Source organism: Trachypithecus francoisi, unplaced genomic scaffold (assembly GCF_009764315.1).
Source record: "Trachypithecus francoisi isolate TF-2019V2 unplaced genomic scaffold, Tfra_2.0 Lachesis_group1, whole genome shotgun sequence".
Classification (NCBI taxonomy): domain Eukaryota; kingdom Metazoa; phylum Chordata; class Mammalia; order Primates; family Cercopithecidae; genus Trachypithecus; species Trachypithecus francoisi.
Genome location: NW_022681454.1, coordinates 83,759,129 through 83,779,120, shown reverse-complemented (window position 1 = coordinate 83,779,120; position 19,992 = coordinate 83,759,129). Strand labels below are relative to the sequence as shown.

The 19,992-nt window shown below is 36.8% G+C and overlaps 1 protein-coding gene across 2 annotated transcripts; it reads right to left on the bottom strand.

Annotated features, from left to right (window-relative positions):
• Positions 1 to 2,847: 2,847 nt before the first annotated feature.
• On the bottom strand, positions 2,848 to 15,784 carry COMMD8 (COMM domain containing 8). 2 transcript variants are annotated; one of them, XM_033214758.1, is made up of 5 exons: positions 15,639 to 15,784; positions 12,180 to 12,335; positions 8,596 to 8,742; positions 5,116 to 5,271; positions 2,848 to 3,722 (listed from the first exon to the last, which is right to left on the bottom strand). In XM_033214758.1, the coding sequence occupies exons 1-5, from the start codon at positions 15,702 to 15,704 to the stop codon at positions 3,702 to 3,704; spliced, it is 546 nt and encodes a 181-aa protein (XP_033070649.1). In that variant the 5' UTR covers positions 15,705 to 15,784; the 3' UTR covers positions 2,848 to 3,701. The 2 variants fall into 2 exon arrangements, with proteins under 2 accessions (XP_033070649.1, XP_033070648.1); XM_033214757.1 differs by having other exon boundaries at positions 2,854 to 3,722; positions 8,590 to 8,742.
• Between the last annotated feature and the right edge of the window lie 4,208 nt (positions 15,785 to 19,992).

Below are 19,992 nucleotides of genomic sequence, written 5' to 3'. Positions count from 1 at the left end.
CCATACTGTTTTCCATAATGGTTGAACTAGTTTACAATCCTACCAACAGTCTAAAAGTGTTCCTATTTCTCCACATCCTCTCCAGCACCTGTTGTTTCCTGACTTTTTAATGATTGCCATTCTAACTGGTGTGAGATGGTATCTCATTGTGGTTTTGATTTGCATTTCTCTGATGGCCAGTGATGATGAGCATTTTTTCATGTGTCTCTTGGCTGTATGAATGTCTTCTTTTGAGAAATGTCTGTTCATATCCTTTGCCCACTTTTTGATGGGGTTGTTTTTTTCTTGTAAATTTGTTTGAGTTTTGTGTAGGTTCTGGATATTAGCCCTTTGTCAGATGAGTAGATTGCAAAAATTTTCTCCCATTCTGTAGGTTGCCTGTTCACTCTGATGGTAGTTTCTTTTGCTGTGCAAAAGCTCTTTAGTTTAATTACATCCCATTTGTCAATTTTGGCTTTTGCTGCCGTTGCTTTTGGTGTTTTAGACATGAAGTCCTTGCCCATGCCTATGTCCTGAATGGTACTACCTAGGTTTTCTTCTAGGGTTTTTATGGTATTAGGTCTAACATTTAAGTCTCTAATCCATCTTGAATTAATTTTCATATAAGGAGTAAGGAAAGGATCCAGTTTCAGCTTTCTACTTATGGCTAGCCAATTTTCCCAGCACCATTTATTAAATAGGGAATCCTTTCCCCATTGCTTGTTTCTCTCAGGTTTGTCAAAGATCAGATGGCTATAGATGTGTGGCATTATTTCGGAGGCCTCTGTTCTGTTCCATTGGTCTATATCTCTGTTTTGGTATCAGTACCATGCTGTTTTGGTTACTGTAGGCTTGTAGTATAGTTTGAAGTCAGGTAGTGTGATGCCTCCAGCTTTGTTCAAAACGCTCAATAAATTCGGTATTGATGGAATGTACCTCAAAATAATAAGAGCTATTTACAACAAACCCACAGCCAATATCATATTGAATGGGCAAAAACTGGAAAAATTCCCTTTGAAAACTGACACAGGACAGGGATGCCCTCTCTCACCACTCCTATTCAACATAGTCTTGGAAGTTCTGGCTAGGGCAATCAGGCAAGAGAAAGAAATCAAGGGTATCCAGTTAGGAAAAGAAGAAGTCAAATTGTCCCCGTTTGCAGATGACATGATTGTATATTTAGAAAACCCCATTGTCTCAGCCCAAAATCTCCTTAAGCTGATAAGCAACTTCAGCAAAGTCTCAGGATACAAAATTAATGTGCAAAAATCACAAGCATTCTTATACAGCAGTAACAGACAAACAGAGAGCCAAATCAGGAATGAACTTCCATTCACAATTGCTTCAAAGAGAATAAAATACCTAGGAATCCAACTTACAAGGGATGTAAAGGACCTCTTCAAGGAGAACTACAAACCACTGCTCAGTGAAATAAAAGACAGTCATTATTCTAAGTGAAGTAACTCGGGAATGGAAAACTTAAGCTACGAGGATACAAAGGCATAAGAGTAATATAATGAACTTTTTGCTCAGGGAGGAAGGTTGGGAGGGGTGTGAAGGATAAAAGATTACATTAAGGATACAGTGTACTGCTCGGGTGACGGGAGCAATAGAATCTCAGAAATCAGCACTAAATAACTTCTCTGTGTAACCAAAAACCACCTGTACCCTCAAAAATTATTCAAATAAAAAAATTTTTAAGTTCAGGAGTATCTTGAAAAAATAAACCTACCACATCATCCAGTCATTTCATTCTAAAGTACTTGCTCAAAAAAAAAAATAAAAGCATATGCTTGTTCAAAGATGTATGCAAGAAAGTTCACAGCATTCTATGTATTCTAATGAATAAAACTTGAACGAACCAAAATATCCATTAATAGGTGAATAAATTGTGGCAGAACTCTACAACATAATACTTCTGAACAATAAAAAGAAATGAGCTACTGATGCATGCAACATGAATGAAACTCAAGATAATGCTGAAAAAAGCCAGATTTTTAAAAAAATAGTACACACTATATGATTCCTTTATACTAAATTTTCAAAAATGCAAAAATCTGTAGTGACAGGAAGCAGATCAGTGGTTACCTCTGGGAAATGGAAGGGGCAGGGACTACAGAGGACCAAGAGGAAATCTTCAGGAGTGTTCAAATGTTCATTATCCTAATTTGTGGTGATGCTTTCATGGATGTAAACATGTATATGTCAAAATATCACATTGCACACTTCAATATGTATACTATTTAGTATACTGATCCAATTTCAATAAAGCTGCTGAATATGCGAATGGAGTGTTACCAAGTGGTGAGAGAGTGACTACACAGCAAGATGTTTTCCTTCTAAAGGAGATACTGCATGGAAAGTTGAAATTTAGAAGAGACTTCATGATAAGTGCTATTCAAAGTGCTGTTCTACAAACCATCACTGGCCCGTAATAAATAACTTGCACAAGAAGGTAAATTACCTACCACACTGAGCACACTCTTTCCTTCAGCTGATAATTTTTTTAAAACCAAAATTTCTTGATGAAGAAAGCAGTATACTGATACACTTTCTGGCCCAAGCTCCATATTGAATCACTGACCTGTAACAAACAGTTCACAGACAAGCACTTCTCTGCAGACACATTTTTGAGTAGCACTGTTTAGACCACACTCAGAAAACTCTCTAAGCCTATCCTCACCTGTATGAGAATAGTAATAATTGCTCTGGATGCCTCAAAGAATAGTATGATGCTCTACTGAGCCATATGGCTTGCAAATAGCAAGCACCTATTAATTACGTATTATTGAGTTATGTATAATTACGTATAACTACTGAGTTATTTGGAGTCATTTAAAATAAATATATAAAAATAAAACAAGACACTTTTCATTTGCTCAGAATGCTTGTTGTTAAAGTTAACTGAGGTTACAAATGGTTTGCTTTTCCAATGAATTTAACATTCAAAAGTATTCAATATTGAGTTTATTAACAAAAGTGGACCTGTACATAGTCTTATCTCATATTTGAATAATATACACACTGCACAATGGCAACTATTTTTTATCAGAACAACGTTTCCCAAACGTAGAAGTGCAGAAGTAAAAATGTTATTTTCGTTTTTCTGTATTCTTTAGTTTCTAGAATTCATAAACTCAAAATTGTTCACGTAAGTTTACAGTATTTGTTCTTGTTTATCTCTGACGAGGTGTTCTCTAAGAAATTTTATATTTTATAATCTTTCCTCTGAAATATGAGAAAGACATGGAATCTCCTGAGTTATATATGCAGCTTATACATTCTTTGAAAAAGTTTTTAAAAATATCACAAAGTAATTATATACCCATAATATATGTTGCTATTCACATAATTATTTAAGCAATATTCAAGTATATTTGTGCTTTATATTTTTACATTACTTTAGAACCTATTTTTAGCTTTCAATAAAACTGTGTATCTCCAAAGATTTCTCAAGTATTTAATAAATGAGGCAAAACAATCATGAAAATATAAACTGCTACTACAGACTTTTCATCTTTCATTTTATGCATTTCCTCTCAACCATGTAATTTCCTGTTAAGAAATGTGGATACATTTTTATCTTTATAATATCAACATTGTTGCTTTCTCAGCCTGTTGCAACAGACAAGACATCACAGCGTTTCTGAACACACAGTATTCACTCTGCCATATAAGTTGGAGCAATAAAATCTGATAGCACTGGTATTCATCATTTCCAGTTATTTCAACTGCAGGACCACCTTAAAACACAAATTGAAGAGAAAATATCAGGTTATACAAGACTGATGCTGATATATTCTATATTAAATGCTTTTGAAGTCTCTGAAAAAGAGCATGGAGAACTCATAACAAGGAAGTACAATACACAGTAACTGATGACATATGCCTGCCAGAATCTACAGTTCAGAATCTGTTACCATTTATATTGGGCTCTACCACACGCACCCTTCACACATGTAGCCCCATTCAGCCATCCAGCCAAGCCCGAGCTGTTCGTTTGGTTAATAGGCATGTGGACCGGTGATCAAAGCACTACAATGTTTGAGCAAATGCAGAGTGTGGAGAGAAGCCGAAGTTTATCGGAGTTTTTAAAAAGCAGGATCAAGAAGATTAAATAGTGGAGCGGTAGAGGTTGTAAGAATCACTGAGACTTAATCAGTGAGATGCGATCACTAGAGAAAACGCTGAGCAATAACAAAGAAACATACATATACAAAGATAATTATTTTTATTCCTCCTCACAACAGTTTCCACTGTTTAAATATTATTTTTCTCACTTATTAAACATTAGGAGCAGTTACTGTTATTTAGCCACTCCATTGTAAATGTGAAGTTTTTCGACATTCATTAGTTCTGTCTTGCCTCAATCTGATTTTGTCATAATAACTACAGGCCATATTTTGTCTTCCATAGAGGATCATAAAAGCAATTTTCTATTATTAGTCACTTAATAAAGCCACTTTTTCTTCAGGATCGTAATTTTTTTTAATCATAAAAACTCTTCAGAATCAATTAATTTTATTATTCTAAGGTAAAAATTTTATTTTTATCATTAACAAGCATTGAAGCAAAAGAAATTCAGCTGTTAGAATAGCACTATTATTCTTTCAAAAATTACTTAAAACATTATGTTCGAAACTAAGTAATTGAACATTACAAGTTGTAATCAATATCTAAAACTAGAGTTCAGAACATACTAACAAAGTATTTTCTGTGCTTAACATAAAACATCAGGAGAAAAAACACTAAAAGTGAACTATGAGTCTAGGAGCATCAATCAAAACTTAAAACGTTTGGCCGGATGCAGTGGCCCATGCCTGTAATCCCAGCACTTTGGGAGGCCAAGGCGGGTAGATCACTTGAGGTCAAGAGTTTGAGACCAGCCTGGCCAACATGGTGAAACCCCATTTCTACTAAAAATACAAAAATCAGTCAGGCGTGGTTGCCGGCATCTGTAATCCCAGCTAGTCTGGAGGCTCAGGCACGAGAATCGCTTGAACTCAGGAGGCGGAGGTTGCAGTGAGCCGACATCACGCCACTGCCCTCCAGCCTGGATGACACAGCAAGTTTCCAACTCAAAAAAACCCAAAAGCCTTAAACATTCAAATCATATGACAAAATTATAGCAAATACCTTATTTGCTGCTTCCAAGGAATGTATTAGATTCTGCAGCTCCTCTCTACTCATTTCAATAGAATATGGTTTTACTTCACCATTTTCTTTTACATCTAGATGCAGGTTTAAAAGTGGCATTCGTAATGCAGCAATCTTGTCACTGGAAAGTGCAAGCTGTTTAAAATCAGAAAAATAGCAATTAATAAATAATAAAAAGAACCATATTGAATATGCATCAGAGGTTAGTTAGCAGTACATTTTTTAAAAGTACTGTTTGCTGTTGAGTATAGAGAAAAGTGAAAGAAACAAATTAAATCCATGCTAAAGCATATTTGAAGAATAGAAAGAGAAAGGAGAGCGAATAAAAGAGAGGAAATGGGTAGGAAAGTAAGATAACCAGTCAGCAATCTTGTGACAGAAGCAGGTATGTAGATCAGAGTCATGCCTGGGAAGTAATGAATGGGTCTAATGTACAAGAAACATAGAGAATTCTTAAAGAAGATTAAAGGCACCAAGAAGATGAAAGCTCATGTACAAAGATAAGTGAGACCAAAAATACTGGTAAACTCTCAGAAATTAAGATGCTTAATTAATGGTCAGCTATCTATCTATCACAATATTGATAAATATGTTATCAAGATACCATCTTCAATTAGAGCCACTCAACAGAAACACTCCGTACACTTACCTCATTTCTTAATTTATTTCTCTGGAATATATCCTAGGGGAATTGGAAGAACCAAATATTTATAATACTAGTACTTTTTGAAATGAGCACCGTAGCTTCCTTGGCAGACAGCACAGGGAAACTCAATTTTCCTGGAATCTGAGCCAGAAAAATCCACAAAAACTGAATCTTTGTTTAGAATGCTACCACTTGCAAAAAAATTACTTATGCAATGATAAGGGACATCTTTCCTAATGACCTCAAAGGATCTCTCTTGTGGTACATACACTATAGAATCAAATCTTGACCTATCTCCTCCATTCTCTCACCCAAAAACGGGACCCATAATATCTGAGATCTGGAAGTAGCAGCTTCAGGTTAACTATCTTATGCATAATTCTCCTCCTCAATATTTCCAATAAATAGTTTTTCACCCTATGCTTGAATACCACCAATGATGATGCATCTGCTACCTCGAGAAGAAGTTACAATCATTTCCAGATATTCACACTTGTTAAAAAGTTCTTCCCTAGGTTGAATTGAAACCTATCTTATTGCAAATAATATACCTTAGTGCTTCACCTACTTTCTGGAGCCACAAAGCATTTATATATTCCCCCATTTATGACTTTTGGCCTTTTAAAGGTAAGTGTCATGTTTCTACTAGGTTTAATCTTTTCCAGGTACATGGTATCAGTGTTTCAAAGCAATTTCACACATCATGATTTTAAGTTCCTAGTCATTCTTTGCTACCTGGAGTCCAATTTGCTTAAATATCTATTAAGTTTGGCAGCCAAAACTAAACAGATATTACACTAAAAAGATGTTATCATTGGAAACAGAAGGTACTAGCACTATCTCTTGCTTGAAGAACTGCAATTCTGTCGGGCACAGTGGCTCACACCTGTAATCCCAGCACTTTGGGAGGCTGAGGTGGGCGGATCACCTGAGGTCGGGAGTTCGTGACCAGCCTGACCAACATGGCAAAACCCCATCTCTACTAAAAATACAAAATTAGCCAGGCGTGGTGGCACATGCCTGTAATCCCAGCTACTCGGGAGGCTGGGGCAGGAGAATAGCTTGAACCTGGGAGGTGGGGTTGCAGTGAGCTGAGATCCTGCCATTGCACTCCAGCCTGGGCAACAAGAGTGAAACTCTTATCTCAAAAAAAAAAACAACTGCATTTCTACCAACAAAATATGGGCCTGAATCAACACGAATGAAGCTATACTTTGATAAACCAAAATAAACATTTCTCATATATGTTACCATTAACATCTATCTCTTATCCTTTATTATTTTTTTCTGAGACAAAGTCACGCTCTGGTGCCCAGGCTGGAGTGAAGTGGCACAATGATCTTGGTTCACTGCAAGCTCCACCTCCTGGGTTCAAGCAATTCTCGTGCCTCAGCCTCCCAAGTAGCTGAGACTACAGGCACACACCAAAACACCCAGATAATATTCGTATTTTTTCAGTAGAGTTGCAGTTTTGCCATGTTGGCCAGGCCAGTCTCGAACTCCTGGCCTCAAGTGATCCACCCGCCTTGGCCTCCCAAAGTGCTGGGATTACAGGCGTGAGCCACTGCACCTGGCCTCCTTTATCTTTTATATTTATAAAAATATAAAATCTGAAATTGAAACTAAATTTATAAAATTTAAATATTTAAATTAAACATCTTCTATTTAGATTGCCTATTTCATTCCTTTGGTCACTGATGTAATTAGCTGTGACATAATTTTAAACTTTGTGTCACATTATTAACATGTTATAGCTCTAGTTTTATATCACCTTCAGATATGATAAGCATAATACTCATAAAAATGTTGAAAATGACCGGGCCAAGACTAGAGCCAGAGACTTCTTAACTAATATACATTTATCTGTCTTTGCTTAGTTTATCTGATTATGAACCCATCTATTATCTTCCCACATTTTTCTCTACTTAATCCACATATACAATGTAAGGCACTTTATCCAGGGTCATGCTAAAATCAAGAAACAAAATTATTTGTTTCTTCTTCATCTACTGGTCTGGGTATCTTATAAGGACAAAAAGTGGGTCTGAGATTGTTCTTTATGAACTCTACTGATAGTGACTCTCCAAAATGTATTAAAAACTGATGTTTTAATAGTATCTTACAGGTTTTCCTCCTAGAGGTAGAATCACATTTACCAGTCTTAAGAAAGCTATGAAGTCTAGAAAGTTGTGGTCAAAAATATATGTTGACCAGGTGGTATGGCTCACGCCTGTAAAACCAGCACTTTGGGGGACTGAGGCCCCCCAAAGATCACTCACTTGAGGCCAGGATTCGAGACCAGCCTAGCCAAAATGGCAAAACCCCAAATCTCCACCAAAGATACAAAAATTAGCTAGGTGTGGTGGCACGTGCCTGTAGTCCCAGCTACTCAGGTGGCTGAGGCAGAAGAATTGCTTGAACCCAGGAGGCAGAAGTTGCAGTGAGCTGAGATTGCACCACTGCACTCCAGCCTAGATGACAGAGCACGACTCTCTCTCAAAAAATAAATTATATATATATGTATGTATGTATCTGTATGTTGACTATATGCTGTCCCATCACTTATGACATTTAATGATTTACAGATCTAATTAAATTTATTATCAATGTAATGTTATTACACGTGGCTTAGATGTTTGTAGTGTACTTATGCCCAAGTTAATGTAAGGTGTAATTTAAACTATCTTTGATATTTCTTTGGGATAATACATTCCCAAAATAACAAATTTTAGAAATATGATATTATAAAGATACTTGTCTATATCCAGAAAATGAAATAAAAAATACACATACTCATAGACTCTTACCTTTACCTGCCAATCAAAATCCTGCAGCTGTGCAGAGGAAATAGCAACTATTTCTCTTGACAGAGCCTGTTTGATTTCATCTTTCCTACTTTTCACACATTTCATGATAGTTTCTTGATGAAATGAATTCAACTGATTCAACTGCTGAAATATCTATAAAAATAAAAACAGACAAAAGGGGCTTTCTGTTTGAAACGTAAAAACACAATTCCACTCTCCTTTTGCACACTTTTAAAGCAACAGTAAAAGAAAAAGAGAAATACTTCTGTAACTATAAAAAAGACTAAGATGAGAGTGAGTAACCAGAAAATAGGTTTTAACAAATTTCCTGCAAAATAGAGAGTAAAGACAAAGGACTGATGGAAGCAGCAGCGTGGAAATGAATACACCTGGAAAACACCAAAGCTGATACAGCCATGCAGGGTGAGTATCTCAAATCCCAAAACGGGAAAAGTTTTGTGAACTGACAGGATGCTCAAAGGAAGTGCTCATTTGAATAGTTAAGATTTCAGATTTGATTTTTTTTAGCAGGGATGCTGCACTGTTGAGTATAATGCAAATATTGCAAAGTCAAAAAAATCAGAAATCCAAAACAGTTCTGGTCCCAAGCATTTCAGATAAAGGATACTCAACTTGTATTAATATATCAGACAATGTAGCCCTTAAGGCAAGAAGTGTTACAAGAAATACAGAAGGACAGTAAAAGGGCAATTCAACAGAAAGACACAACAATCATAAATCCCTGTGTACCTAACACCATAGTTTCAAAATATATAAGGCAGCAAAACTTGGCAGCACTAAAAGAAATGAATAAATCCACATTCACAATTAGAGGTATTAATACAACTCTCAATAGCTGACACAAAGAAACAAAAAAAATCAATGAGGATATAGAAGAATTGAAAAAATGCATTCTACCTAACCTTAGCAATATATACAATACTACACCTGACAACTGTAGAGTACACATTATTTTCAAATGTATATGTAACATTCACCATAATGTACCATATTCTGAGCCATTTAGTAAACAACATCAGATTTCAAAGAACTTAAATAATACTGTTCATATTTTTATTACTGGGTAATGAAGTCATGACTAATGAGAAAAGGTAACCAAAAAATTTCCGAATGTGTGAAAATTAAGTAGCACAACACTGAATAAATAAATAAAATTAATCTCATTTATTCTTCCTGTGAACAGGAAGAGGGAAAAAAATTCTTCCCAATTCATTCCATGAGGCCAGAATAAAACTTGACACCTTGACAAGAGTATTATAGGGAGGAAAAGAAAAAAAAAGAAAACACCTAGGCCAATATCACTCAAATATTGATGTAAAAATCCTAAGCAAAATATTGGCAATTCAAATCAAGAGATATATAAAAAAGATAATACATCATGATCAAGTGGAGTTTATTTTGGCAGTGCAGCCTTAGTTTAACATTCAAAAATCACATTAACAAAATAAAGAAGAAACAATCATAAATTCAGGGAAAAACATTTGATAAAATTCAGTATCCATTCATGGTAAAAATTCTCAGCAAAGTTAGAATTGTAGGATGCTTCTTTAGTCTAACAATGGATATCTATAAAATCCCAGCGCTAACATACTAAACGGTGAAATAGTAAACACTTTCTCCCTAAGGTTAGGAATAGACATATATCTACTATGCCTGCTTTTTTGAAAGAAACACTGGCTGCTGGTGTTAGCCAATGCACAAAGGTAAGAAAAATAAATGAAAGATGTTAAAGCTGAAAAAGAAAATTATTATATACAATCTCCCCCCAAAAAATCTATATACAATTAGATACAGTAAACAAATTTAGAAAGGCTGTGGGACACTATATAAAAATCAACTGTTTGTACATACTAGCAAAAAACTATTGAAAAATTAAAGATCAAAAACATCATTTACTCAGAAACAAAAAAATATTTGCAAGAGCTCAACACTGAAAACTACAAAACACGAGAGAGAGAAACCAAAGCCCTCTAAATAAATAGAGGGCCAGCCCATGTTCATAACTTTGGAAAGCTAAATGTTGTCAATTCTCCCCACAAATGATCTAGTGATTCAGTGCAATCTCCATCAAAAATCCAGCAGGTTTGTAGGTTAAAACTGAAAAGTTGATTCTAGAGGGTTATCTGAAAACATAATAGCCAAGGCACTCCCGAAGGAGCATGACAATGAAGGTCTTCTATTACCAGATATCAAGACATAATTTAATTTAGCTTTAATTCTACAGTAATTAAAGCAGTGTAGCATTGGCAAATACATACAAGTAGACTAGTGGAATACATTAAAGAGTCAAGATACAGAGGCACAAATATATGGCCATTTGATTTACAATAAAGGCAGCACAGCAATACTGTGTGGCAAGGATGATCATTTCAATAAACGGTCCACTGGATATTGGTGTAGAAAATTTTGAACTTGACCTCCATTCCACACACAAATATTAATTCAAAATGCATCAGTGACATAACGTGAGAGCTAAAACAATCAAGCTTCTACAAGAACACATCCAAGAATCTTCATGTCTCCAGCATACATATTTCTGAAACAAAACACTAACAGTATTAGCCAGCAAAAGAAATACTGACAAAGCAGATTTGTTAAATTTCGCAACTTGTTTCACCAGCAGACACCACTGAGAGAGTAAAAAGGCAAGCACATAATAGAAAATATTTAAAATACGTATTTCTAACAATGAGCTCATATCAGAATATCATCCAAATCAATGACAAACATAAATAACTTGATTTTCAGAAACGTGAGCAACCTACACAAGGTCAAATGATTTTTGACAAAGATGCAAAAGTAATTCAGTGGAAGAAGGATATCCTATGACCATGGAATTTCACTTCAAGATATCTACCCCAGAAAAGCTGATGTGAGTGTGAACAAGGAGACATGTAAAGAATGTTTATAGCAGTATTATGTGTAATAATGAAAGAAGCAATGACTATTAGTAGGGAGATAAATAAATCTTATTTAATTTCTATCATCAAATACAAGGATTTAAAATACACTAATGAGATCCACGTTTATCAATGTAAAACATAATGCTGCATTTAAAACAATTTACAAGTGCAAACATATGTTACATTTTATTACAAGTTATACATTTACACACCCCAAATAATTCAATATACTCAAAGATTCAAACATACATATAATATATAATACAAAACATGAACACCACCTTCAAGAGTGGTGATCTCTAGGTGAAAGTGGGATATCCGGGTGTGGGATAGGGGAATTTTGGTTACCTCTGTAATGCTTTATTTCTGAAACAAACACACACATTGCAAAATGTTAACACCTGTTTAACTGGTAATGCGAATGTAGGTATCAGTTATATAACTTCTTGTTTTCTTCTGTATGTTTTAAATGTTTCACAATTAAAAGAGCAAAAACAACCAAAAACAAAACTGCAAAAACCTAGGATTTCCACAGATTTTTCCATTCACAATTATAAGGTATTTGTTGTTACTGATGATGGCCCTTATAAACACTGCTCTAAAAAAACTCAGAAAGAAACCTGAGCATTATTTATTGTAAGTTATAGAAATGTGCAGAGAAGTTACCTCTTCATCAGATAAGTCTTTACCAACTACAGCTTTAAAAAATTTGGCAATATCTTCTAAAACGTGCATCCATTCTTCTGATTCCCAAACAGTGTGATAATCTTGGTACACAGGATAAGCTCGACCACAAATGCCATCAATTATTTTGTGAAGAAGCTAGCAAGAAAAACACAAATAAGTGCACTTATAAGTAAAATGATAAAACAAATTTATCTTCCTCTTAACAAACGTTGGGAGATGTTCATGTTATCTGCAAGACCAGCTTAAGTTAAAATGTATAAACCACTTTTAAGATTATTCTAATTAAAAATTAAAACTCATAAAAATCCTATACTTTCTATTATTATGTCAACCTTCAGAAACTAAAATAATTTTATAAAAATTACATAACGAAAAAACTAAAAGGAAGATACGTATAAAAGATGTATTTACAGCAATGACCAAACAAAAAGATAGGACTTACATCAAAGTCTCTTACTGTAGGCCTATAAGCTACATTTTGCTTTGCCTCCATTTTCACAACATACTTTTTTTTCTTTTGATGGTCTCACTATGTTGCCCAGACTGGCCTTCAACTCCTGAACTCAAGCAATTTTCCCATCTCAGCCTCCCAAGTAGCTAGGACTGCAGGCGAGCACCACCACACCCAGCTCAGCAGTTACTTTAGATGTATTCCCAGAAAGTCTTCAGTACTTTTTTCCTTTTTTCTACATTCCTTTCTATCCTATTAGTATCTTACTATCAGCAATGGAAAGCCTAACACATGTATAACTTAACATAGTGATTAAGACTATGGATTTTGGAATAAAACTATCCAGTTCAAATCCCAGTTGCAGTACTTTCAAGTTTTATTTAAATCTTCCAAGTCTGTTTCCTCAAGTGTTAAATGAGGATATCATCTCTTCTCTTAATCTTGCTGTAAAGATTGAAGAAAAATACATGGAAATCACTTAGCATCTTCCAGGCATGTACAAAGACATGCAGACATTGCTAGCCCTCGTTACCATCCTTATTATTATTATCACTACTCCTCCTCCTCCAATTCACGCCTTCAACATCTATTAACTGAGATAACACAATGCCAGTACTATTCTAAGCACTTAACATATACTAAGGTTATCTTTCTCAAAGTTATTTGTATCTTACAAAAGTAGTATTTGAACCAAATAACTTGGAAATAATCATATTCCACCCCATTTTAACTAATAACTCCTTCCCTCTAACATCACACTTGCCAGAACATAACCAACTGCTTCCAAATGGTGGCTAATATACTATACAAACTGAATTTTTATTTACCATAAATCAACATACTCAATTTTGAATTCATTCAAAATTCTCTACAGCTTATCCTATACTGTCCCCATGCTAAAGCAAAACCCAGAACTCAAACTGAAAAATAAAAGCATTATGTTTTTCGGAATAAGTTTGTTAGACACTCACAAATATGAAATGCACACTTCATCCCAGTTATTAAATAAGGTCATGGAAATGACTTTATTTAATGGCAAAGAAACTATAATTGCTACTGTTATGGAGTCCTAATTAGGTACCACGCTCTGGACTGATCCTCATTACAACTCTGAAGTAACCACTGTTATTATTCCTAATTTACAAATGAGGAAACTGAGAATAAATAAGGCCCTACCATAACAGAGTTTTAGTCCATTCGAAAAAAGCAAACATACAAATACATGTAATTTAGAATGATGGGGACATAATAAAAGTATATACAAGGTACAAAGGAGCACAGAGAGGAAGCAAGGAAAAGTCCATCTTAAAAGGATGAGTAGTTGGCCAAGCAAACAGGAGAGAAGGAGGGCATTTCTAGATACAGGCAACGGCATATATACAGGAGTCAAACTGTAAAATCACACTGCTTGATTTAGGGAATAGCAAGTTATTTTGGGGGGTGCCTAGGGGGTGACAGGAGACAAGGCTGGAGAGGTGGGTAGAGCCAAATCAAAAAGGACCTGTGTACAAAGCAAAAGAGCCTAGTGCTCAACCGGGAAGCAATCTATTCACACATTTGCATTATTTTTTCATGTATTTGCTAACAGGTTGGAAGATGTAAGAAAAGAGAGAGGGTGAGCCCAGGTGCCTCAATTTTCAGTTAAGGAATTAAGATTAAGGGGCTTAAATTGTTGAGGACACTCAAAATGGAGGCAGTAAAGAGGTAGAAGAGATGTGAAAAGGAGAGGCCATGGATGAAACCTAGAACGTCAGGTTGAGGGGCTGGGTGAAAGTGGTGGTGCCACAAACCAAAAATGAGGCTACGGGAGGAGTAGGTCCAGAGGGAAAGAAGAGCTCACGCAAGGGCATACCGAATTTGAGGTACCTGTGGCAGAAGCCTGACACTCAGGGAAGAGATTTTGGTTTGGGGTTTTGGGGGTTTTGTTTTTTGACTGGCATTCTTGAACCATAGAGGAAGAAAATTTTGGCTGGACCTAGAGATTTAGGAGTCATCAACATATATGGTAGTAAAGGTTATGGACCTTATCTAAATGGGTAGAATGAAGACAAGGAGAGCCAAAAGCCAATAAAAAACTCAGAATCGATAGATCTGAGCATAAGTTCCAGCTCTGCCACTTTCTGGATGGGCAATCCTGGGCAAGTTAGCCATAATTTCTGCTGACATTTCAGGTTCATCACTTGCAAAAACAGAGAAAATAATTAGGGTGTTTTCTTTTTTCTTGACCCTGACAGGAGTTAAGTTCCTTTCTGTCTCCCCCACACTTTCTCCAGTGTAAACGGAATAGAAGAAATAGGAAGACCAAAATTGAGACTTATAAAAAAGATGCTCCACCAGGGCACAGGCTGTGTGTCTCACTCACCATTTTACCTCATCCCATCGGGACGCTCAGTGTATGGCAGACTTCAATGAAAAACTGGCTGAACAAACGAATGTGGTTGCTTTTCTCCAGATTCTCACAAGCCAGGTTCTTTCATAGACTGGAAGTCAATGGGTACATCACCTCTTGGGACGACCCTAACAAAAGTAACTCGCCCAGTTATTTCACTTCCTTCCAACTACCCTCAAGGGTGGAGGGGCAGGGTTCGCTTCGGTCTAGGTCACATAGTATTCCAGCACCTAGTACCGTGCCTGCTGCCTGGCAGGTAGGGAGACTTTGGGAGGTATGTGTTGAATGAATGAAGAAAACGTATACGAAGCAGCAGCAAACACCGACTTGACGCCAAAAGCTTTCAAAGCCCCGTCTGGTGGGGGCGCTTCTGCGCGCAAAGGCCTTGGAGCTGCACCTCTAGGCCAGGGGTGGCGCCCCAAGCTGCCCACCTAGGCTCCCCAGGGAAGGCGGGGACCAACCACCCGAAATCACGCCCCTTCCTCCTCCCTTTCCTAGGGAGCTTGCGAAGGCGTTTGGGTCGCACCCGGCCTGATCCGCACGCCGGGCCGTCCCGAAGCCCAGGCCCCGCGCCGCTTCCCCCAGTACCCTCCCTCACCTGCGGGCCCAGCTCGGCCGGCAGCTTCTGCAGCCGCCACAAGAGCGTCCCCTCTTCCGCATCCATCCCTGCGCGAAGCTGGGGCCTGGGTCACGTAAAAAGGCTGGCGCTTGTCTAAAGCTACGGTTCGCCCACGTGACTGTCTCCGGCGGAGAGGGGCGGGGCGTGGAACCAAGAAGTCCCTGTGCGCTTGCGCAGAGGCGGAACTACCGGTTTCCCCGTAACCAGGGAGTCTGCAGTTTGCAATGATGTGGCTAAGATACCATTGTGCTGTTACTTTAAAGGAACATTTACGTATCTTTCAACGCAGTTTGTACCTTTGTTCAGGGTTCTATTGAACTTTCTCTGTAGTCTTTAGAAAACCTTCGAATAAATGTAACCATCTTTTTGGGTGCCTGGGCATAGTCATTCTCCCAGAGTTTTAACGTAAGTCTCTACTAAAGTATCCTGATTTGCAACGTAAATTAAGGTTTTGCCATAAGCAACGTTCTGTACATAGATCATCCTAGGGAGAAAGTACGATTTCCAGCCCCATTTGCAGAAAGCAAACATGATCAGAGAAGTCACTAGGGTTGTTGAATTTAGCAAATAAAAATAACAAATGTCCAGTTAAATGTGAAATTTCAGATAAGCAATAATATTTTGTTGTAAGTATCCCCTAAATATTGTATTGGATATATTTATACTGAAAATTATTTGTCTGTCTGAAATTCAAATTTAACTGGGTGTCCTGTATTTTATCTGGCAACTCTAGAAATCACTGACCTAAACTAAGTAAGAGGCCCAGTCTGAAGTTAAACAAAATCAGTCGGACTCTAGAGCCATGCTGTTAATGTTGAACTAAGCTCAAAGTCCAAATATCCTTTCTGTTATTTCTTATTACTGCTGTTACTTTAATCAGGTGCTGAAGAATTCAATGGTAAAACGAGCATGTCTTGCAATAGCGGATAATAACTAGTAGACCAGAAACAGGAATTACAATCTAATTTATAAATTTAATAATAAAAGTGGTGCAAAATGGTGAAGCCGAAGAGAAAGTATTCAATCTATGGGCTATGCAGAGAAAAACTACTCATTAGCAGCCTTCTAGGTTTACCTCATACGTCCTTTCTCTGTGTGCCTCACATCTCAAAGGTGAAGTCAATTTCTTTCTCCCATGATTTTCATGGTATTTTAGCTGTCCCTCACTTATTTACCACTTTCTAGTTCTTAATGCAGATAGATGCACAACACTCATTCCCCTATCTGAAATGTAATTGTCTTAAGATACTTTGTGAATACGAGCTCCCCAAATAATAGTTAAAATGAGAAGTCTGGAAAACTACTTCACCTGAGTCTTTCTGTAAATCTAATGATGGGTAAGGTCTATTTTGAGAAAAAAAATTAAATTTTATGTATTATAATAATTGAGAGAAAAATACTTGCAAGCATCTATGTCAAACACTTCATATATTTTTATCTTAGTAATTCCTGCTACAGTCTTGTACGGTGGGTATTACAAATGAGGAAATAAATTTGAAGTAATATATTTTGTAAGGTCACATAGATAGTAGTTACAAAATCACTGGTCTGAGGCCAGAAATGGTGGTCTCAGTCTGCATGCTTGACTATCCCTGGCTTACCTAAGGCCACGTAACAGATGACTAAATAAGGTAAAATGACACACCCGGCAGGGTCCAAGGTTTAGTCAGAGGAAACAGAATTAGGTCCTAACTCATCTTTCAAGCAGGACTGAGTACTAAGAAGAATTTGATCTTTTCTCTCGAATTTGGATGGGACAAAATTTAGGCTGTAACAAATATGGACTCTAAAATAGTTAACAACTTTCAAGAGAGACAGTGCTTAATATTTGCCCTTTGATTAGTAAGAGGATGTTACGTGTATAATCCAAGAGGTTTTCAAAACTCATTTCTGTCTCGTGTGGTTTCATCTGTACTAGGTATATTCTGGTCTCCATCTCCCAAATCTTACTTGTACTATAGTAATCTTTAAATGCATGAACTCTGGAGCTAAACTTCGTAAGTTCAAACCCTGGCTCTGAAAATGACTATCTGTGTAATATAGGCAAGCTATTTTCACTTCTCTGTGTTTCTCATTCCTTACAACAACCCTATAAATTGTATAATTGGTTATAATGACAGCTTAGGATTTACAGGGTTTTTGTAAGTTTATATATGTAAAGTTCTTGAAATGAAGTCTGGCCTGGCACTTAGAAAATTGTATTACATTCCCTTCTATGTGGCCTTCTTTGCTCTACTGTTATCTAGCCAAAGTCTAGTGGGTTCCAGAAAGTCTAGTGGGTTCCAGAACGTTACCCTCCTGGTGAACTGTCACTGCCTTAGAGATGTTATCTGCATCTAAAACCAAACTAGCCAGCTATATAGTGCTGTATAGGTGATGTAGATCAGTGCTTACAGTTGGGAGAGATATACAAAGATCTCAGGTAAACCCCAATGTGTGCGCTTGCTGAGCTTACACTGGAATTCAAGCTTGCTATTTGTGAAATAATTGGGTACTCTTTTTCTGAAGTTAGTTTCCTCGAGAGTTTTTGTTTTGAGGTGGAAGGAGGCAAGAGTTTTGTGCGCCATGCCTTGGGAAATTCATTCATTCACTCATTCTTTAACAATTGTTGATTAAACATCTACCATTGATTAGATGCTCTAATGACTCTGGGAATGCAAGCAGTGGACAATAATTTACCTTCTGGTTTCAGGAGAGAAGAAGTGCTTAGATAATGAACAAATAGATAACTAAGATGATGAAATATACTGAGAAGTATCTTTAAGAAAATAAAACAGTAATGTAATAGAAAGGGATGGTGGAAATATACCTTAGATTGGTCACAAAGCACCTAGCTAACAAATGGCATTTATACTAAGGCATAAAGTCTGAAAAGACTTGAAGGCAACATCTACGGAAAAATAGTTGTGAGCAGAATGCAGAGGCCCTGAGGCAAGAGAAAGCCTGCCTTATTCAGCATGATGATCCAAGGCCTGTGTGACTGGACAGGCCTTGAAGATGCCAGAGATGTGGGCATGGATTTGGTAAAGGAGATACCAGAGATGTGGGCATGGATTTGGACCAGTTAATTGACATAATGTGGTTTACATTTTTAAATGCTTATACTATGGAAACTGGAAAATAGTTATACTATGCAAATTATTTTTCAGTAAACTGGAAAATATACTATGCAAAACAGATCTTAGAGTGCAAGAGCAAAACATGGGGAACCAATTTGGAGACTACTCCAGACTTATTCTAACTAATATAGACATTAGAGTTAATATGGCCTAATTTCCACCCCCAGACTATAGAATTCCAGGGGCTTAGATGATAGATTGTGGTAGCAGGAACTAGATACAAATGGAAAGAATCAAAATATATTTTGGAACTAAGACCTATAGAAGTTGATGGTGGATCGGATGCTTGTGGAAGAGAAAGAGATGCTTGTGGAAGTGAAAAGCAGACTAAAAGATATAGTAAAGCATCTGTCATCCAAGCCAGCATGAGGTTTTATGCCCTGAACAAGAGACAGAGCCATAGACTATAGCTTCTTTGTTGGTGAAAGACTTTTTGAGGTGCAATGGTGTGGTGATTAAGTGTACAGGGTCTAGAGTCAGACAGACCTGGATTCCAGTTATGTCTCCACCACTTACTAACCACATAACCTTGGACAAGTTGGATAAACTCTCATACCTAAGTTCCCTCTACTAAATATAGGGATAAAACTACCACTTATTTAATAAAGTTGTCCTGAAGCTCAAATAAAATAACATACATATCCCAGCCTCCCTTTCATCTGGGGTGGGTGGTATCCAAGTGCTGGTCAATAGGACAAAAATGGAAGTACTATGTAGCATTTATCAGTACCTTTTATTTAAGGAGAACCCAAATATACCATTTGCCTTTTTCTTCTTTGTTTCTGCTTCCATCTTGCTTCCTAGAACTCAAATGATGCTGTTTTTGGACAGGGAGGTCATGGGCCAAGTACAGAGAGGCAACAGGATGGAATTAAGGTACCTGACATTGTTGAACCCATGCCTGATGCCTTGTTGGCTCAGGACTACCTACATGGACATCTATGTGAAATATTACTCTACTTCCCCCTTATTTAAGCCTTTTTAATGGCGGGCTTCATGTCAATATCCCTCAGTCTGATCCCAACTAATATAAGCATTATAGTTAATAACTCCTAATTTGCATCCACAGGCCTGTTGTCTTAGGTTATATTTATGATCTCAATGGTAAAAATTAAAAGGCAAAATTATAAAATAATAGTGTAAATTTTAAAAATAGGCATTCCTATACATTGCCATTGGCAATTTTTCTAGAGGGTTGTGGTTGCATTTATAAA